Raw genomic sequence first — 23,132 nt, forward strand, 5'->3', positions numbered from 1 at the left:
CATGCTTGTGGGCAGTGTCGCATGCAGGGCCTTCGGACAATGCATCTCTGTTGAGCTGCTGAGGGGTGTCAGCAGTCGCTGAATGCTGGGTGTAGGATTTCAGTTGACAAAGGACAGGGACGCCACTTGGAACCCTGGCACGGGAGGAGGCCACGCCTTCACTGCGTAGACACTGCACAAACAGGGCCTCTTCTGCGTTTTGCTGTTTTTGTCTTTTTGCTCAGAAAAGCAGTTTTGTTACAACGCACCTCTTGGCTACCGGGTGTTTCTAATATATATTTTTATTTGGTTACAAAATATGTGTGAGGGATAGAAATACAATTTTCACCTGTTGTGGAAGAATTGACTGGTGTCCTGCTGCATCTTAATGGAGTGCAGCTGTGCCGTAGCACACACGGCTTCCTTCTCACATGTGCACCAATTCCTGAAATGATCTACTATGGAACGTTGGACAGGTGAAGGCTGGGTCATGGAGGCATCAAGGAAACCTGGGAGATATATTGCCATGCGTGGATGATTACAGTATTCCTATAGCCCCTTGGACATTTTCTTATTTCAGATTAGTCTGTACATTGCATCCGTATTGCAATATGTAGACCATCTTTGGGGCTGTAAAACAGTAACATTTTGTACTGCATAAAATTCTTTACACGCAGCCTGTCACTCATTCTGAAGCTCCTTTTGCTGGTTCAGCACGCCCTCCTGCCTTAGGTGCTTTGAGAGGCACGTGGTAGTGTCTTGGGGTGTTGGAGGAGGTATTAATGGTATTACATATTAAAGTCTCTGAGCAGAATCAGTTTTAACGGAAGCCCGATGCCTTAAGAAACGCGTCCAAACTAAAGTCATGTCACCAAATGATGTGGACAGATTACTGATTTGAAGTCTACAAAACAGTGGAACAAAAAACAAACATTTGCAGAAACAGTCCAAAAGTTAGCTGGAACCAAAAATAAACCCTACCAATGTTAAGTGGCCAAAGGGAACAGGTGGCTGAATGTTTTGCAGTGGCGACCTAAATCGGCAAAGAAATCTACAATACCGCTACTAGAAATAACATACCCTTACCCTCTGCATAGATTGTGTATAGTACATGGAAGGCTGAAATCCTAGCATTAAAATATTTCTCTAATTCACTTATTTTGTTCAGTTTTGTGACGGCTCTAGTCATCTATTGTAAGAAAATGAATTAGCTGCTCAACTGCAAAAATTCTTTAGAGTTGAGTTATGACGTTATCATGCCTTCATCCCTAGCCAGCAGCCAAGGTGAAAGGCAGGCCATGCAGCATTCATTACATATACAGTTTAAACAACAGAAACAAGAACTTGCTTTTCGTTCTCTGATCTGTTTTTCTATAATTAACAGTAATCAGAAGTGAAAGTTTTATGGCAAGGCGCTTTATTTTTGCACATAGTAATTCTGAGCTACATCCCGTTTTAATCTTAGTTGAACTGATTCTCATGTGTTTCCAACAGATTGCTAACTGCCTTTTTGGAGTTATTAATTTTGTACTATAGATTCTGCATTTATTCTTCATGCCTGCATCCACAATTTATTTTTCTTCTGATAGAGCAAAGCCCCCAAGGATTTAACAGTTCTGTTGGACGAGTGATGGTGTGGCCAGATATAAGAAATAAAATACCCTCTACCATGCAAAAAAAAAAAGGACATTCCAAATTACCATGGAGTTCCATGAATTTGTAAAGCAACTTTGCCTTCGGTCCATTTTCTGTATTTGGTCATTGAACTCCCCAGGAACATGTAGTGTGCTTATAATATATAGCAGGTGGTGCTTTTTCACATATATAATACATGCGAGCTGCAAACCCTGTATAAAACTCAGTGCCTAACTTTCCTATTAGTCTGTTTGTGACATTGCTAGTCGTCTGTAATAAGTCAATGATGTAGCTGCCTCACTGTAATCAGTTATTACAGTTGAGTTGGCGTAACAGCTGCTACCCTAGTCAACAGCCCATGTAAAAGGCAGGTCAAGGAGAGAACTTCAAGTGGTATGTGAACTTGAGAACTAGGTTTTTCAGCCCGCCTGGGCTTCACTGGTACAGTCCTGCAGTTGGTCACTTCTGCCTCGCCGATCGACAGCAGCTAATACAGATATGAGGTACAACATCCTATCCTCACACTGTCACCTGTGGAATCACCACAGGTCCAGCCTGTCACCCATCCTTTCAACCTCCTTATGGAACCCTTGAAAGTTATTCTTTCAGATCACAATAAAAATCCCCCATTATGCTGACGACACCCAACTCTAGCCCGAAAGCTCCTCAACCAGTGACATACAGACTCCCTCAAACACATCTAGCTCTCGATATAAAAAACAACTGTTTGCTAAAACCCTATGAAGACCTCATTCGTCCTGTATGCAACAGTGCCAAACCTCCGATTCAGTTATGACATTCTAACTTATACCTAATGTGCTTCACACTGCAACTAACAGAACAGACCAGAACCCCCCATTTACCCGCGACCTCAGCCTCTCCCTCAAGAATGCATTGCCAAGAAGACAAAAAGTCAAGTTTCAGCTCTTACCCTGAAAAAAACCCAAACCTGTTCTTCTTAGCGAAGATGTCGGAAGGACATTTCAAGTTCCAGTTTGTCCCACCTAGATGGAGGTAACACGCTGCTCAACTGCTACCCAGATAACCTCTCTCCCCTGAAAGGCATCCTTCAGGCTGCAGCTCAGCTTATCAAAGGGTTGAAGAAATCGGGCTACCTCACCGTTGCGATAAAGAATATTCACTGGGCCCCTCTACAAGTTGAGCTAAACTTCAAAATAAAATGTATCGCTTAAAAGGCACTTAATATGACGACCCCTGTTTACTTAGCTAACAAACTAATAATATCTGGAGGTTGACACCAGAGGAGGAGCTCCAGCATCACTACATTTGAGGCTAAGAGAAGAAAACAAGCCTCCTCAGCCTATCCCCCTGGATATGCAACACCCCTTCTGACATCTGAACGGGACCGCCCTCCTACAATTCAGAAAAAAAAAAAACTAACTCACCTCTTCAAGGAACACTCCCACAGGCAGATTTTTATTGTGGAAATTACAAACATAATTCTGTTACAAAGCAATCCGTATGGATGAAGAAATGCCTCCTCATAAACGAATGGACTAGTAGCGGTAGCAATAAGTGCTGTCTGATGATTATCTGTCAAATTAGCAATATTTTTTTTTTAATCCCGATGTGAGTTTAGCCATCAGTTATTCGCTTTAAATATAGTTCTGAAAATGCATACATTTTGTTCATTCATAACATCAGCTTTCCATCAGCATTAGCTAGCGAGGCATTTCACATGGAATAAATTATTTAATTTTTTTAGATAATTAAACTCCGTTCCCACAAAGAAAGCATTGTCAATAGGGTCTGGCTTATTATTGAAAGTTCCTCTTGAGTCACTAATGAGGATTGAAGGACTGAAGTCATCATGAATTCATCCTGTCACTCATCCTTCCACTCATGCATCCATTCATCTACCCACTGAGTCATTCCTGCATTTATCCACTTGTTCATCCCTTAATAAAACTGGCAAACAAATTCCGACCAAAATATGAAATGACATTTTTTTACAATTATAGAACTGGCCGCCAGCTCAGACATGGAAACACTCATTTTCAGGCATATATGCACATGTAGTCAGGTGAACTCACTGGGCAATAGAACCAATGGCATATATGGGCCATTGCCCCATGCAGTATGCCGAGGAGAAGCAGAAAGTGAATGACTCCAACAAACAGACCCATAGGCCCTCTGCATATGCATCATATTTATGTGGGCCTGTTTATTTTTGTTGATAACAACAGCTTGCCTTATATTTTTATTACAAGCGCCTTGCAGACAGCAACACCCACCTGGTCCTCTTAAGTTGGCTAACAAGGATTATCACAGGGCATATCTACCTCGAGGGTTTTTCAGAGGAAGTATCCTACACTAGCTCCTTGCTGACTGCAGTAATCCTGTGAAAATCCAGTTAACAAAGTACCTGTTTACAGTGCAATGACAATCCATCCATAATGGCCTATAGCCTTTTATGTATGATTTTCATAATACGTGAGGTATAGTGCCTTTACCCTTTCATAACAAGCAGATCAGGGGTTTAACCTTGAACAGTGGCCTGTCATCATATGAAGAGTATTGTACAATGCGGAGTGACAACCGCAGTGATAGTGCTGGGTTAAAGCCAGTAGGTTCATCATTACAGAATATAGTGCAAGTTACAAATCTTAATCACAGTGGATGTAATTCAGTCCTATTTTTCATGATCACTCATTGGACGGGACATCCAGAAGCCTTGTTTATCCTTGCAAAAGTTAAACTATGACGTTCTCGTGAGGCCCTTGAAAGAAATGCTTAGTAAAATTCCATAAGGATGATTGCATGGTTACTTGCACTGAATGAATAAGTCATGAGTAGTAAGCTGTCTTTTAAGGACAATCGTTTAAACACTAATCTGCAGATGTCAGTGGTTGCTCCAGAATGAATTCAAGCGCTCAAGCGGTGATCATTTGGAAATGTCATCCGGTGTTAAAGAATTGCTGAATTGTGGCAGAAGCTCCTTAAATGTCTTCAAGTAATCTCAGTTCTGTGCGTATCAGCATACTCGTGCTCGGTTGTATACTGAAGTTAACAAATTACATGCTGCCTTTTCGTGCCCGTGATCTATACCATTGGGTGCATATTCCTTATGGGTCAATATACCCTAGTACATGTGCTCCTTGTATTTTAATTTATTTCAGAAGATATTTACGTAACTATGGAACTGATCTATTGTAATTTACCAACATATCCACAGCATGCAAATAAGATCACGAAAAAGAACAAAATAAGTTTGTAGGTTAACGTAATTCATATACTGGAAATTCCTGTCTTTGGGTTTGCATGGTTTTCTTATAGTTCTGGTGTCTAGCACTCACTTCTATGTTGAGCAAGCAAGTGCTTTTCGACCTATTGCAAGTATTCTGTGAGCTTTTAACCACGTCCATCACTTTAACTCGTTCGTGGGCTTGCCTTTCAAAAATCCCTTGATGTCATTGTTAAATGCTTTACATTTGCCCCGCCTTGGGGTGGTTTGTTTACCGCCTTTCAGATTGACCCTGTTACATAGATTATTGCTTGATTGCCAATATACTTCAGCATGGGCAAATAAATGTTTTCTCTCCCCTTCGTGCTCCATGGCAGCCATGGCGCGCTCAGCACAGAACAGCAGCACAAACTCCATCGGTGGTATTGAAGCGCTGGTCACATTGTTCACATTGTTACCTAATCAGAGTCATTTATTTTGGCTATCCCCTTCAAGCTCCATAGCTTTCATGAAAACACTTGTAACTGATAAATGCTTTACGTAAAAGAACACAGAAATAATCCTCAAAGCGGCTCTCCCGACACAGCGAAAGAGCCAATACTACAATATTCACTGCACTCGGGAAACTTGCCCCATAATGCTTTGCAAGCATTCTTTTACAAAACATTTTTGCCCATAACTCAGCCTGTGGTGGTCATAGGGCAATGGGACCACCACCACAACATTCAGCACGATACACTCTTTCTGTGTAGGTCATCTCTGGGTCCCCACACTAGATTAGTGGGGTCCCAGAATAACCCCACCCACCATTCAGTATCTGTTTAAACTCTCTCATGGCTGGAACTTTTGTTTTACAGCTGAGTAGTTTGTGTTTTAAGGGTCTTGTTTGTAATATCATAGGAGGCCTGCCAGTCTCAAACGTGTAATGCACTAAGTCCTCTAGGGGCTAAATATATGGCTGCACTGCATTATTTTCTGCAATTCTGTTTTCATGTGGTTATGCCCTTTAGGGGCTAACTATGTTGTTTTATGACCATGTTTCTTCAAATGCTATTTTTATTGTGGTGTCCTTTAGGGGCTGTTTTGAGCATTACAGTCAATATAGTACAATATTCATGGCACTCTGAAACTCACCCCATAATGTATTGCGGGGCATTCCTTTTACAAAACATTTTTGCTCTTAACTCAGCCTATGGTTGTCCTTGGAAAATGGGACCACCTTCAAACCGTGTTCAACACACCATGCTCTCTCTGTCTAGATCATCTCTGGGTCCCCACACTAGATTCGTGGGGACCCCAAAGTAATAACCCATCCTACCATTCAGTGTATTTGTAAGCTGTTGTGGCTGGAACTTTTGTTTTTGCACCTGTGAGTAGTTTGTGTTTTAAGGTCCTTGTTTAAAAAATATATATATATTCCAGTAGGCCTATTGGCCCTTTAGGTATATGCAGGGCCACTAGAATCATGTGGCAGAAAGGACCAAAATATGCAGCAGGGTTGACCAATTAATGTGGCAAAAGATGTCCAGTTATAAATTTACAATGCTAATAGCTCCAACTCGAGACCTATTGCAATGCTTGTTTTCCCTGCAGTCATGTCTTTGTTTTTGCTAGGTTCTATTCCATAAGTGCAACATAATGTGGGCTACTGTTAATCAAGGGTTAACAGTGGGGCCTCGGCTCCTCCTAGATGATGACCTGAACTTTTCTATATCCTGAATTCAAATGAAGCCTCAGACGTTATCGCAGCTGATTATGTGTTGGATTTTGAAAAGGGACCAAAACACACAAAGTAGCAAATAGGTAATCAGTACAGACTATTTCAACAAATATATACATGAGTAAAAGTTCGAGAACGGTGCACCTGCCCCAAGAATTTGGCTATAAACTGGTGGAACCTATGAAGAGTTTATAACTGTATAATGCCTGAACAAGGATTGTTGGAGATTAAAGGGCACTGAATTCTGTGGATTGATTGCAGAGGAGCTTTTTGTCTTTGAACAACTCCTCTGCGGGTGGGTGCCCGGTATTCCTGATGTGCGGTAGGGACGAGGGGTGATTTAAAAACGGTATGCTGCACTAAGGACATTTAAACAATTTGCAGTGGGAAAGATCTAGCTCCTTGGGACATACAGGGCAGTACATTTAGAGTATAATGTAGGGAAGACTGACTATATGTAGGCCGTATTTGTGGTTGTAAATTGTGTTTTAGACTGTCATTATTCACTCGTGATAACAAGCAGTATTGTTTCATTCATTTACACAAATTCAACAGCTAGAAGAACTGTATTGGACACCAGGAGAGCACAGTCCTCTCTGCCCGTATTCTGTTCTCCAGTGACAGCAGGAGTGAATGTTTAAATGTCAGCCTCCTGTGTGCATTATAACAAGCAAACATTGAGAAAGGCATGCTGTTTCATCTGCTAATAGATTGAGGCCCGTGAGTGCCTGTCAAGCGCTTTTAAACAGATGTATACGTGAGTCCATCCTCAAGAACGGTGTGCCCGCCCAAGAGTTTGGCGATATATTGGTGGAGCCTGTGCGAGAGAGTTATATTTAGGATCCCTTTTCTTGGGATTCATGGGAAAAGCGTTTTTTGTGTTGCCTAATAACTTAGGCACTGTTTTATAAATCACCACAAAACTTTCCAAAAGTGCTATTCTTTTACTAGTTTGTACATGGGAAGTTTCAGGGTGAAGCAGGGGGGTGAGGAAAAAAGGGGGAGGGGTCCCAAAATGCTAAACCTCCTTGTATAGACTTTTTTAAGATGCGCTACAGCAAAAACTGATTAAAGGAATTACACCAAATTTGGCAGGAAGCTAGATCTTGGTCCTGGTCCGTAGATTGTGATCTTTGTGATTTGGTGTATATCAGTTAACTAGTTTTTGACAAATTAAGGTTGATACTAATTGTATACCTGGTAGGTTGGGTCTGCTAGAGTCTCAAGACTTCTTTGAGTGGCAACTTAAAAATTTAGCTTTTTGATTGGCCGGGGAGCTTTATTTCTCTTTGTCAATCTCGCTCCCTTGGGAGTCCGACTCCCACTAGTGCTATGACTGGCTGCCAGCAACATGAGAGAAATGTTGCTGCAATCCATTCAACCTCTGTCCTGAAGCTAGAAAAATATAAGGAATTTAATAGGGCCGGGTAATGATACCTTAATCCCCCAGGAGCTTTGGGGACGGGTGGACCCAGAGGGACCCCACCCCCAACCCCCAAGGCCCAAAAAAAGCAAAGTCAGCACAAGTGCCACAAAACCTCAATACTCTTGCAGGGTCAGAAAAAAATACCCCAAAAATAAAAAAAAATGGCGGCTAGGCCGCATTTATGAACAATAAGCACCTGAAAGCTTACCCAAGGGGCTGTATTCTACATAGTGTGTATGAGGAGGGGGGATGCTGAAATCATTATGCAAGAGGGAGGGCATGAGCCCCCCTCCTCAAGCCATGGCAGACCCCGTGTAGCCCACCCCTGGGGCCGACACTTGATAGGGCACAATGGGAGGGGGCCACGTGGCCTTCCTCCCCAAGTCTCTTTAGGCCCTGTGGACCCCAACTCCCACAGCTATTCATTTTTTAATTAAAGGGGAGGGGGTGCCCTCACCAAACCTTGTTAGGCCCTGGGGCAATTTCTAAAAATAAATGGGAGGGGGACCACATGGCCCAATTTCTTCAAGCCATTATTGGTCCCGGGGATCCTACCCGCAGGGCCACTTATTTGAATTAAGGGTTGGGTCTACTTAAGGCTATACCCTCTGGGCAATTCCTCGATACGTACTGCAGTGTGGGGTTGGCCTCCTTTGGGGGAGGTTGAGTGCATGAGGGGATTGGCCATGACCTGGCCCTGTGGCCAATGTCCGCTGTGCACAATCAACGCCCCTGCGCAGTGTGTGGTTGGCTGCCTTTATAGGGGCTGGCCACAGGCCAGGCCTTGTGGCCAACTCCTCACTGTTCATGGCTGAAGACCATGGGCAGCGTGGGGTGTAGAGTTGCATTTACATAATTAAATATTACTTTACGTTATGAAAACCCTAGAAATTCACTGGAAAAAAAAATCAAAGGTTAAAGTAACGTTTTAGCCGGTGAATTTTCAGTGCCAACATTATTTGTCGGGGGGGCGCAAAGCGCTTTTTCCCCATGTTTTGAACTAATAAAAAAACCCACAGAAATTCACTATAGTTAGCAGAGCTAAGTCCAACTTGCGCTGCCACCATGCACTGCTTATGACCTTACATATGACATCACTCATCACTTGTTCTCTGGCATCATTTGACATAACTGATGACATGTCACATTAAGTCATTGATGACATCACTTGATGACATTATCCAAGCTTCTTTTGTAAACATTGCTCTTTAACCCCTTCGCTGCCAGGCCTTTTCCCCCTCCTGTGCCAGGCCTTTTTTTGGCTATTTGGGGCAGTTCGCGCTTAGGCCCTCATAACTTTTTGTCCACATAAGCTAGCCAAGCCAAATTTGCGTCCTTTTTTTCCAATATCCTAGGGATTCTAGAGGTACCCAGACTTTGTGGGTTCCCCTGAAGGAGGCCAAGAAATTAGCCAAAATACAGTGAAATTTTTGTTTTTTCCAAAAAAATGGGAAAAAGTGGCTGCAGAAGAAGGCTTGTGGTTTTTTTCCCTGAAAATGGCATCAGCAAAGGGTCTGCGGTGCTAAAATCACCAGCTTCCCAGCTTTCAGGAACAGGCAGACTTGAATCAGAAAAACCAATTTTTCAACACAAATTTGGCATTTTACTGGGACATACCCCATTTTTACGATTTTTTGTGCTTTCTGCCTCCTTCCAGTCAGTGACAGAAATGGTCGTGAAACCAATGCTGGATCCCAGAAACCTAAACATTTCTGAAAAGTAGACAAAATTCTGAATTCAGCAAGGGGTCATTTGTGTAGATCCTACAAGGGTTTCCTACAGAAAATAACAACTGAAAAAGAAAAATATTGAAATTGAGGTGAAAAAAACAGCAATTGTTCTCTACGTTTTACTCTGTAACTTTTTCCTGCAATGTCAGATTTTTGAAAGCAATATACCGTTACGTCTGCTGGACTCTTCTGGTTGCGGGGATATATAGGGCTTGTAGGTTCATCAAGAACTCTAGGTACCCAGAGCCAATAAATGAGCTACACCCTGCAGTGCGTTTTCATTCTATACCGGGTATACAGCAATTAATTTGCTGAAATATAAAGAGTGAAAAATAGCTATCAAGAAAACCTTTGTATTTCCAAAATGGGCACAAGATAAGGTGTTGAGGAGCAGTGGTTATTTGCACATGTCTGAATTCCGGGGTGCCCATACTAGCATGTGAATTACTGGGCATTTCTCAAATAGACGTCTTTTTTACACACTCTCTTATATTTGGAAGGAAAAAATGTAGAGAAAGACAAGGGGCAATAACACTTGTTTTGCTATTCTATGTTCCCCCAAGTCTCCCGATAAAAGTTATACCTCACTAGTGTGGGTTGGCCTAGCACCCGCGACAGGAAATGCCCCAAAACGAACGTGGCCACATCACAATTTTTGACAGAAAACAGAGGTGTTTTTTGCAAAGTGCCTACCTGTAGATTTTGGCCTCTAGCTCAGCCGGCATCTAGGCAAACCTACCAAACCTGTGCATTTTTGAAAACTAGAGACCTAGGGGAATCCAAGATGGGGTGACATGTGGGGCTCTGACCAGGTTCTGTTACCCAGAATCCTTTGCAAACCTCAACATTTGGCTAAAAAACATGTTTTCCTCACATTTTGGTGACAGAAAGTTCTGGAATCTGAGAGGAGCCACACATTTCCTTCCACCCAGCGTTCCCCCAAGTCTTCTGATAAAAATGATACCTCACTTGTGTGGGTAGGCCTAGCGCCCGTGACAGGAAATGCCCCAAAACGCAACGTGGACACATCAAATTTTTGGAAAGAAAACAGAGGTGTTTTTTGCAAAGTGCCTACCTGTAGATTTTGGCCTCTAGCTCAGCCGGCACCTAGGAAAACCTACCAAACCTGTGCATTTTTGAAAACTAGAGACCTAGGGGAATCCAAGATGGGGTGACTTATGGGGCTCTGACCAGGTTCTGTTACCCATAATCCTTTGCAAACTTCAAAATTTGGCTAAAAAAACACATTTTCCTCACATTTCGGTGACAGAAAGTTGTGGAATCTGAGAGGAGCCACAAATTTCCTTCCAGCCAGCGTTCCCCCCCAAGTCTCCCGATAAAAATGACACCTCACTTGTGTGGGTGGGCCAGGTGCCTGCAACAGAATAAGGCCAAAAACTTGTAGAGATAGAGGGGATAGCACAGCGAGTTGATAAGGACATATTCTTCTTTTATACATCTTTAGGCTGACCCTGCTTTGGGGACCCACACAAGTGAGGAGTCTGTGTAAGAAAATGTTGGGGGATCCACGCAATCCACATCTCCCTGCACTCCTTGGGGTGCCTAGTTTTAAAAAATGTCTGGGTTTGGCAGGTTTCCCTAGATGAAGGCCGCACACAGGACCAAAAACATAGGTGCCCCCCCCCCCAAACACAGGTAGTTTTGTAATATATCATTTTGATGTGTCCACATACGTCTGTGATGTGCCAAACACTAAAATTGTGAAAAGAAACGCACTTAGGTTATGTGAAAAAGACCCCTCACCCACCAACCAAGTTGGTGGCATGCTTCATCATCGGGGTCCCACCTGAGACACCTAGCGTGTCTCAAGTGTGCTGCGACGCCTGATTACAGCGGAGCAGGTTTTGTCATTTGCACCACACATACTGGTTGGATTTGGCACGAGGGTGAGTGATGGTTCAGTAGATCAAATTTTATTAACAAGAGATTTCACAAAAGTGAAATGCTCTGGTAATAACTGAAAGGCCAAAAAACTGAACCAATGACTCACAGCTCGTGAGCTGTAAAGCCACAGCAAGGCACCAACCGCTTTACAGTCCATTCACACACCTTTCATACATGACATGCACAAGACCATTCACGCCGCCAGCCACAGGCCCAGCACATTACAACACTCGCATCGACAGACAGCGCCAGTCAAGGGCCCATCACTTTCATACGCCCACATGCCTGATACAGCAATCACACCAGCTGATGAGTGTGTGGACTGGCGTTTGGCTGGCACCACTAGCCAAGCGCCACCCCACGCACACCGGCAGCCAAGCGCCACCCCACGCACACCGGCAGCCAAGCGCCACCCCACGCACACCGGCAGCCAAGCGCCACCCCACGCACACCGGCAGCCAAGCTCCACCCCACACACACCGGCAGCCAAGCTCCACCCCACGCACACCGCCAGCCAAGCGCCACCCCACGCACACCGCCAGCCAAGCGCCACCCCACGCACACCGCCAGCCAAGCACCACCCCAAGCACACCGCCATCACTTTTTTTTTGTTTATAAACAACAAAGAAACCACTAACTAATTATAAAATAAGTACAAAACTACAAACACAAAAGCTCTAACTAAATACATGACAGTGATGCCAACCGTGAAACTCAACATATGAAAATATAAAACAGACAGTTTACGCTCACTGTATTTCCCAAAAGTTTTTCCTTGTGTGGTAACTTCTAAAACAGCTGGGCACACACAGCCAAGGCTTTGAAGGGCATTCGGGGCAGTACATCCGGCTCTCCCTCCGGATTAATCTCCGGGCACATACTCTACATTTCTTTGTGGGCAAGTCTTTTTTGGGAGTGGGAGGAATGTGATCTGGAAAGTGCCGATCTTTCAATCTAGCCACATCCTCCACCACTTCTACTCTAGGAACTCTTGCCTGTTCCACCACAATAAGGCTTTCTATCACTGACTCCTGAAATTTAACAAATGTCATCCTTGACTCAGGTGAATAATCCTTGAATACAATAAAAGCATTAAAAGTTGCCAAATGAAATAAATGTAGGGCTAACTTTTTATACCACAAGTAAGACTTACGAAGAGCAGTGTAAGGTTCCAACCTCTGATCTACTCTAGCACCACCACCCATGTGCCTATTGTAGTCCAAAATGCACGCAGGTTTGCGCACTTCCCCAACCTGACCCCAAACAGTCACAGGGGAAGTACTCTCATCATGGATGGTAGACAGCATGTACACATCCCTCCTGTCTGAAAATTTCAGAGCTAGCAGCTCATTATTCCGCAAGGCACTGCACTGTCCCCTAAAGTTTTTTACAGACAAGCTGCCTTGGATAGCCTTTCCGGTTAGAACGGATTGTGCCACAAGCAACAGTGTCCACTCTAAACAACTCCTTGAACAACTGCACTCCAGTGTAGAAATTATCTACGTACAAATGGTGACATTTGTTAAACAGTCGTCTACCAAGTTCCCACACAATTTTTTCACTAACTCCAAAAGTGGCCGGACAACCAGGAGGGTCAATACTGGAATCCCTACCAGTGTAGACCCAGAAATTATACACATATCCTGTACTGCTTTCTGACAGCAGATACAATTTAATCCCATACCGTGCCCTCTTACTAGGAATGTACTGCTTAAAAACTAAACGCCCTTGAAAAGGACCAAAGACTCGTCCACACTTATCTCTTTGCCTGGAACATAGACCTCTGAAAACCGAACTACAAAATGATCAAGGACAGGCCTAATCTTAAAAAGACAGTCACAATCAGGGTGGTCTCGTGGCAAGGCTAAAGCATTGTCTACAAAATGCAGCATACGAAGAAGAAGCAAATAGCGATTACGTGTCATAGTTGAAGGAAATATAGCCGTTGCCATCAAGGGACTAGTAGACCAATAAGAAGCCAGTGACGGCTTCCTGATCAACCCCATCAAAAAAGTCAAACCTAAAAACTTTTTCATCTTTTTCCAGATATGTGGGAACCCACTGAGTAGCTCTAGACTGAGGCTTAAGCCTGGCAGCGTTGTCCCTCAAATATTGCTCTGCATACAAATTAGTCTGCTCCACAATCTCTTCCAAAAATACATCGTCCATAAACAAGTGAAAGAAATGGACAGGCAAAAAGTTTTCCGTATTGACTCTACACCCTGGGAGACCAGTAAATGCAGGTAAATGTGGCTGCTCCATGTTTGGGGTAATCCAGGTGTCAGGTCTTCTAATGGGAAACCCTTCAGCCCCAGGCTGCTGCACTCTTGGCACATCAATGTCCTCCTCTACAACAGGCCCTTCATCTGCACTGAGAGTAGCTTCCTCATCGGAAGAATACTCTCGGACCGAAAACTCACTGCCAGAATCTCTCACTTCCTTCTCTGCCTCAGATGCAGAGCCAGTCTCGTAATCGTGGTCTGAAGACGACTCAAAGAGCATGCCAACAACCTGCTGAGCGGTCACTCTGCGGCTAGCCATGATCCTCACTAACAACAAATGGATTGCCAACAACAACTAGCACTAAAATAAGTAATAAACAAAATGTAGCTTTATCACAAAGAGTTATGTACTAAAAAACTATACCACTCACTTGCCTGAAAAAGCTACTCACCAAGCAACTACTCTGCACAGACACAGCAATCACCAATGATATCCCACTAAAAAGAAAAAAGAAAATTAGACATATGACAACACAAATATTGTGATCAAATCTAAGGACAATTTCACACACAATACTGCATTTAGTACACCACCTACAAACATGTCATTCATGCATGTCAACAATACTCCTTTGTAGTAAATTGCTTTCACTTACTTAAAACATGCAACTATGCAAACCGCAGGACAACTACTGCCAAAACCGCAAGGATCCACAGCAAAGGAAGCAAAAGCTTTGAACTAGAACAAAAAGAAGAAATAAACTGTTATAATCACAAATACAAATACTTCGCCTGTTGACAAACACCCCACCACCAAGAACTTAGAAATTGTCCCTGGTTCCTAAGTGGATTCTGCCCCCCTTGGGGGCAGATGGACGTAAAAGAAATTGGCCGATCTGCCCCCAAGGGGGGCAGAAATGGGCAACAGCTCTGTGCCCCCTTTAGGGGGCGACCCTTCCCAAAGGGGGCGCCCCCAGCACAAAACAAAAAAAGGGGGAAAAAAATAATAATCCCTGGCGTATTGGTGGTTTCTGCCCTCCTTGGGGGCAGATGGGCCTACAAAAATAGGGCAGAGATGGCCAATACGAAATTTCCCCACTTTGGGGGGGGGGACCTTTGCCCAAGGGGTGCCCCCAAACACACACCACACACACACACCACACAATCCCTGTCGCCTAGTGTGTTTCGACGCCCCGGGGGCCAGATCGTCCAAAAACATGGCTGATCTGCCCTCGGGGGGGCCGAAACAGAAAAAAAAAAAAAGCCCCCCAAGGGAGCGACCCTTGCCCAAGGGGTCACCCCCAAAATAAACTTATAAAAGTAAATCCCTGGTGTCTAGTGTTTTTTTTAGTGCACGCGCTGACGTCATCAGTTGCCGGGGGAGGGGAGGGTGCACATGGGGGGAGCGCTAGCGCTCCCCCCAGTTCCCGGGTGTAGGACGAGGTGATCTCGTCCAAGGCACCAGGGCACCCTAGGGGTTAAACAGGTATATCTTTTGAGCCATGAAAGTAAATGCAAAATAGCTCAGAATACCATGAAGAGTCTTTACTGTTATCTTACATCCAATCCCCATAGGTAAAGCAAGCGTGTTATTTGTGACATTGACCCTATACCATACACTTTATGGGTAGCCATCTTCATGTTGTCTATAAACCACAGATGAAAGGTTAACCTATCCAGTACACGGTGTTCACCTATTCTGGGAAAACCACGTTTCTCCAGATATTCATGCCCTGTTACGTAACTAATGCCCTACTAATGATACACTCTACCTGTGTCAAACGCCTGACAGCCACTGAACCTACCTTGGGAAATGAATTGGATATGAGCAGCAAAGGGGGTGCTGTTAGCAGTGTTTACTGTGTTGAGAGAGTTTACTCTTTACTACACTGTTTGCAGTGAAATTCATGAGAAATACACCACTGAGTATTAAAAAAGTATCTACCAAGCACAGTGTACACTCTGTGCAAGACACACCTATGATGCACTAGGAGCACAAAAGTTTAGTAAACACTTATACTGATGGCTGTATTCGGTTAGGTAGAAAAGTAATATGGTAGCTACCTGCCACTATGAAACTATAAAACAAACTAACACACCCATTGGATGATGTCATCAGTGATGGTATGAATTGTGTAATTTGAGATGTCATCAGCGATGTTGTAAATAATGTCATAGAACATGTCATGCGTGATGTTATATGTGAGGTCATAAGCAGTGCATGTTGGAAGCGCCAGTTATAGTTAGCTATGCTAACTCTAATTGGTGTTTTTTTTTTTTTTGCTTCAAAATGTTAATTTTGCCACTGACAAATTCACCTAACTACAGTGTTACTTCAACCTTCATTTTTTTCAGTGAATATATATGAATGAATATGTGTATACTGTTATATGCATATATATATGTGTGTTTATGTATATATATATATATATAAACACACATATATATGTTTTTTGCCTTTAATAAAAGCAATGCAAGAATTTCAAAGCACACACCAAATGCCCTAGATTATATTTAAGTCTCGGTATCTGAGCCTATTTGGTGTTACTGAATGAACTGAATATAAATTTTAAAAAAAACCTGTGCAAGCAGTAGTTCTTGGGAAGAATTGTGTATGTCTTAAATATTTTTTTCCGCTGATGTATTGTTATCTGGTCGTTTTTATCAACCTGGTAGATTGGTTGAACTCAAAGAAATCATGTTTAAAAAAATGAGCACAGGTTTAAATTATTACAGTGTTCCTAATGTATACTGCATGTCAACAAGCTATGTAGCTACCCCATTTGTTTACTTTAATTTCCAGTTCTTTTTTCATAACCACAGTTGGTCTGGCATCTTTTAAGGTCACAAAGGGTAAAATTAATTTGCAACGCTATTTTGCTTGCTAAAAGTAATATCTGTTAAGAAGTTCCATTCTTGCCATAAGTTTGTTATCTGTTGTCTGATTAATGTCAACTTTCTGTCTCAGAGAATGTAGGACCCTCACCCAGCATTGCCCTTTCTGGTAATGTGGCACCAGGTTATTATTATTTTTTTTTTTGTAAAGGAGGAGTCTGTTTGTGCCTCTGCATGTTGTGGTTCCCCACCTTTGTGTTTTATCCACATTTTCTCTTTTGAATTTGTCTGTGTGTTATCTCTTCTTTCACTTTGCCAAAAGGCCTCTTAATTTTGGAAAACGTCACACGTGGTATCTCACCTTGTAATCCCTGAGATGTGCAGAGCGTAGGTTTAAATTGGCCAATGACTACAACAACAGTTTGATTACTGAATGTTATATTTTTTGGTTTAACATAAACCTTGATTAAAAATTGTCCAAACAGACTCTAAAATTCAGCCGTCTTACCTCTCAACAGACTATCGGCATTTTAATCACCGTTGTGTCACCGTTTTATCATTCTTAATGGTTTTATGAATTGTAATTGATCTATTCACACACAGCTAAAGTCAATTAATTCATTCATATTGAATGTTCTTTCTCCCAAGATGGATCTAAACTGTTTTCTTTGGTGGCACATGACAATGGTTTTTCTAATAGTTTCCTCGCTTTTGGCCCACCGTGCATGCTCTCAGGGTGTAAGGCACTGGGAGTGAATAGTAACTGGTAGGTGATCACACAGCCAGATCTGAAGTATGTTTTCTTTAGTTTTGCACATCTAGGGTCTGCATAGTTAATGTGCATATAGAATGGATCTCAAATTGTCCCAGTTCCTACTAATGCTTGTAACTTTTTTTTAACATAATGCTTAGGGCAGTGGTTCCCAACCTTTTGATTTCTGTGGACCCTCACTTTAACATTAATGGAACCCGGGGACCCCCACTGAATCATCATGGGAATCCGGGGACCCCCGCCTGAGTCATTACTGGAAGCTGGGGACCTAATCTGTAAATATTTTTTAACATTTTTAAATTTTCTAGGCTCTCGCAGACCCCCTGAGAAGGCTTCGCGGACCCCCAGGGGTCCCCGGACCACAGGTTGGGAACCGTCTGATTGTGAGTTCAGTTGTGTTGGACTTTTGCTTATGCAGGGTCATCCCGAATCTTTTTGCCTCCTGCCTCCTATTTTTTTCTGACCTGTCGCTGTTGGCTTTCGAACTCTGAGCACTTTCCCACTGCTAACCAGTGCTAAAGTGCATATGCTCTCCGTGTAAATTGTATGTAATTGGTTTATCCATGATTGGCCTATTTGATTTACTAGTAAGTCCCTAGTAAGGTGCACTAGAGGTGCCAGGGCCTGTAAATCAAATGCTACTAGTGGGCCTGCAGCACTGGTTGTGCCACCCACATAAGTAGTTCTGTAATCATGTCTCAGACCTGTCACTGCAGTGTCTGTGTGTGTATTTTTACACTGTAAATTCGACTTGGCAAGTGTACCCACTTGCCAGGCCTAAACCTTCCCTTTTCTTACATGTAAGGCACCCCTAAGGTAGGCCCTAGGTAGCCCCAAGGGCAGGTTGCAGTGCATGGATAAGGTAGGACATATAGTAATGTGGTTTATATGTCCTGACAGTGAAATACTGCCAAATTCGTTTTTCACTGTTGCAAGGCCTGTCTTTCTCATAGGATAATATGGGGGCTACCTTTAAATATGATTAAAGTGTAGATTTCCCTAGAGAGTAGATGGACATGTGGAGTTTGGGGGTCCCTGAACTCACAATTAAAAAATACATCTTTTAGTAAAGTTGATCTTAAGATTGTGCGTTTGAAAATGACACTTTTAGAAAGTGAGCATTTTCTTGCTTAAACCATTCTGTGACTCTGCCTTGTTTGTGGATTCCCTGTCTGGGTCAGTTTGACAGTTGGGTTGTTTTTCACCTCGCACTAGACAGTGACACAAAGGGGGCTGGGATGTAACCTGCATTTCCTGATTAGCCATCTCTGCTAGGAGGGAGGGGTGGAGTGGTCACTCTCATCTGAAAGGACTGTGCCTGCCTCTGACAATGCCAGCACCAACCCCCTGCTGTGTGTCTGAGGCCTTGCCTGGGCAAGGCAGGATTTCACAAGTAGGTGTGAGTCCCCTTTGAAGAAAGGTGACTTCAAAGACTAAAATGGGTATAAGAAGGGCACCCAAATCTACAGACTGGAGAAACACTTCTGGAACCAAGAGGAACCTCTACCTGGAGAAGAGCTGATAGCTGAGGAAGAAGTGCTGCCCTGCCTGTGACTGTGCTTTGTGGAGCTTTCCTGCAGTGCTGCTTCTGCCAGAGTAAGAGGGCAAAGACTGGACTTTGTGTGCCTTCCATCTTGTGAAAAAATCTCCAAGGGCTTGAGTTAGAGCTTGCCTCCTGTTGTTTGAAGTCTCAGGGACAGCAAAGACTTCTCTCTGCCAGCACCTGGAGTCTCTGGAGAGACTCCTGCCCCGACAAGTGGTGCCCTATCCAGTCCCTGGGCCCTTGAAAGGAAAGCTGGTGGAATCCAAGGAAATCGACTTCGGACGAATTCGGACGGACGCCGCTGCTGAATCCGGTAACGCCGCCTGCACCTGACGGCGTGACCTTCGCTGGAACGCGACGCTCTTCGCAGGCCCGACGCCGCAGCAGCCCCGCTGAAGTCCGCGACTCCGTGGAAGTCACCGCTCCACGTTGTGACCGACGCCGCTTGAAGTGCACCGATTCAACATTTCGCACAGACGCCGCGATTCCCGACTTCGCGCATCGGCTTGTTTTCACTCTTCACCACAGGTACTGTACTTGGGGGTCTACACGACTCCATGTCCGGCGCCGCTGGTGTCGGCTTGTTGGGAACGACTCCGTCACGACGCCGTGTTAACATCTCATCGAAGCATTTTTGTTTCTAAGCGCTATTTTTGAGTTTAATCTTTAAAAATTCATAACTTGACTTATGTATGTTGGATTTTTGTCGTTTTGGTCTTGTTTTGTTTAGATAAATATTTCCTATTTTTCTAAACCGGTGTTGTCATTTTGTAGTGTTGTCATGAAGTTACTGTGTGTGTTGGTACAAATACTTTACACCTAGCGCTCTGAAGTTAAGCCTACTGCTCTGCCAAGCTACCAAGGGGGTAAGCAAGGGTTAGCTGAGGGTGATTCTCTTTTACCCTGACTAGAGTGAGGGTCCTTGCTTGAACAGGGGGTAACCTGACTGTCAACCAAAGACCCCATTTCTAACAAGTTGTTATTTAGCTCATATCATAAGTAATGATACCACAGGGTATGTTATTTCTTGTGTGTAATAAATAACACCTATTACAAGTTTGTGGAGAATAACATGCAGGTTTTAGTTTTTAATGCACCAAAATCTGCATGCCACAGTAAATACTGTACCGTTTATCCTGTTAAATGTCGGCAGGTTTGACCTGCTGAAATTTAACAAAGGTTGAGTTATTTAACACATCTAGTAATTATCAGATGCGTTAAATAAAATAACTCTTAATTCCAACCCATGCCTAAACAGGGGTTTACGTATGGGTCGGAATTAACCAACCCACTTGTAATCAGGCCCCAAGTGTTTCTTTTATAGCAAGGTGTAATCCATTTACGCTACCATTACTGTTGTCCTGGCTGTTTTTCACACTGAAGAATTATAGGCAGGGACACAAACACCAGCATAGCCCTGGCACAGGCTGCTGACCCGCATGGGCAAGCGAAATCACTGAAGCATGTAGACAAGACATTATATCCCATCAAAAAACAACGCAGCACCTTTTTAATCATATCTGGGGCACTTCGTTGGATTACACCCCATGATATTTTTAATCTATTTGGATCCCAGCAGTTATGCAGCCAATTTAATCCAAACTCCCAGACATGGGGCGACTCCACCAAGGGCGTATTCACCTCCCTTGGTGTGGATAGGTCCGAAATGATGAAGTATGTCACTAGAAGTAGGGGTTGTGACCTATACATACTGTTGGATACCTGCAGCTGATTTTAGGACTAAGGCTTAAGTGTCCTCTGGGATAACCCAGGTACCTTTTGGTGCGATATGGTCTGGTCCTTTACAAAGTGTGATGATGTGGGGTACGTTGTGTAATGCTGGGAGGTTTGTTGTGTGATGTAGGGTTTCTTACTGTGGTGTGGTGTAGTGTATGGTGAAGCATGTTCTAAAGGTTTGGATGAAGTGAAGAAATGAGGTGTATACGATGTGTGTTAAGGGGTAAGGTTTTGTGTGGCATTTGCAGATGTGCATTGAATGCACCAGTACCTCTAAAGATCTGTAATACATAATCCCCTATGAATGGCACTTGAAAGTTTTTCTGAAGAGTGAAATGCATAAACTTTTATTCCCTCCCACAAAAAAACACACGACACTGAGTGCCCCCGAGACACCGTTTGCACACATCCTTGGGTCAGGTGGTGCCCTTCGCTATCCTGAGGTGCATTTAGTACTTGTAAAGTGTGACCCAGCATCAGTGTGGCACATGCATATGGACGAACATTGACAGTTATTTATTTTTTGTGCCACATCACCTGCTGAAATGCAGTTTGTCATGTACTTTGATAAGGATTCAAGTGGGCCAGTAATTGTAAAATGCATTCCTATTAGAAGGGGGCTCGTTACAAATATCGCAGAATGAATGTTACCTATGGTAAGACGCATTTTACCTACTGGATGAACGGTTTACTTGTAATATTTTACAACCCTGAACCGCGTTCACCACAAGGGGGCAGCTCAGGGTGTATTTGGATTCACGGTTTAGACATGTTAAAATATTCAAGTGTAATTGCTTCTGTCTGTAATGCGTTGTGTTTTTTGGCTTAAATGTAATATAGGAAATTGATGGCATAATGGACCTATTTTAATTTCAGAATACCCGCACAAGTACGGGCCGCAGGGAGGCTGCGCAGATCACTCTGTGTTCGAGAGGATGAAAAAGTACCAGATGTCTGGCTCACAAGACCCAGTGACACAGGTACGGCCTGAGCACGTTAAGCATGAAATACTTACTTTACGAACTGTACTTCAGTGCAGCTTAGATCATTATTCTGAACCCAGCAGGGGCACTTGTCTGTTGTCAAGATGTCTTAGTAAGTGATGCATGAATATGAGTCACAGCCCAGGAATATTTGAGGATTTTGCAATCTGTTGTAAAAATACCACAATTAAATGAACATTACACTTTTCTTTTCATTAAATCTGATTAAACGCTGTTAGTGTAGTAAACAAGGTATCTGTATAATTACTCGAAGGTAACGTTTATGAATGAATTATTATGAATGTGTCCCTTTTTTGTTACATTTAGTGAACTGTTAGGTAAAATGGTAAACACAGCTTCCTGTCCTAAAGAATAGTTAAATGGCAGTGTTTGGTGGTGAAGGATGTAGTTGACGTGGGCGGCGTGTCATTTATATTTTTAGTGCTATATAAACACGTACTTCAATGCATTGTTTAATGTGTGTGACCTACATGCGATACACTGAATGTTTATGCACAGTGTGCTCTTAGGAGAAAGTTGCTTAAGTGTTAATAGATGTCACAATCCTGTTTAAAGACTGCAGGTGTAATTGCCGGTACTTAACATTAAAGGGCCACATTAAGATGTTTTAATAGACTGTCTTTAGGTTCTTAGTTTTTAAGTTTTAAGTAACTTTTTGGAGATGTAACTTGGCTAAATCGCCCACAAACTTTACACTAGAAGTAGCCAGATAGAGCTTACGTTTTGTCGATGCAGTATGTCAGGATCCCAGGTCTGCCTTCTACTAAGGTCAGTTATGCCCACATAGATTGTGGACTTTCTAATTCTGCCATCTATCAGTCAGAAAAGGATGTGGCATTATCCTGTCTTGACCATGGTGTGGTGGTACTCAACAGCACTGCAAAGCTGTACTAATGATGGTACAGTGCTCTATAAATATGTGGCATTTTAACAGATCTCCTTTGCACTGTTTTCTTCTCTCCCGAAGCCCAATTTCAGGTCCTCACTTATCAACTGGTTCCTATGCATGCCATCCGTAAAGTCCAAAATTGACATCAATTATGTAAATGAGCAAACTGCAGAGTATTTGGTTTTGAAATACATGACCTCAGGGTAACCAAATTTAATCTTGCTGCTAGCATTTTATTCGTAATTTGTGAAAATGATGTATCTTTCCCGGGCAGAAACCGTTTGAGGAGCATGACGAGGATGGGCCACAGATTTTAAGAAGAAAACGTGCAGCTCAAGCTGAAAAAAACACTTGCCAGCTTTACATTCAGACTGATCATCTCTTCTACAAATACTACGGAACCAGGGAGGCAGTAATAGCTCAGGTACCTTACAGATTTAATAAATATATTTTTGGTTAGTGTGTGGGTCCTCTGTCATTTAACTGCTGCATTAACTTTGCTTGAGTATCGTACTATGTTCGTATCAGCC

The 23,132-nt window shown here is 43.1% G+C and overlaps 1 protein-coding gene across 1 annotated transcript in view; it reads left to right on the forward strand.

Annotated features, from left to right (window-relative positions):
* ADAM10 (ADAM metallopeptidase domain 10) overlaps positions 1 to 23,132 on the forward strand; it is a 450,369-nt gene that overhangs the window by 262,482 nt on the left and 164,755 nt on the right. The window contains exons 5-6 of the mRNA XM_069222090.1: positions 21,586 to 21,689; positions 22,877 to 23,026. Coding sequence (XP_069078191.1) covers positions 21,586 to 21,689; positions 22,877 to 23,026 — 254 coding nt within the window. The remainder of the gene's footprint in view (positions 1 to 21,585; positions 21,690 to 22,876; positions 23,027 to 23,132) is intronic.

This window comes from Pleurodeles waltl, chromosome 3_1 (assembly GCF_031143425.1).
Source record: "Pleurodeles waltl isolate 20211129_DDA chromosome 3_1, aPleWal1.hap1.20221129, whole genome shotgun sequence".
NCBI lineage: Eukaryota > Metazoa > Chordata > Amphibia > Caudata > Salamandridae > Pleurodeles > Pleurodeles waltl.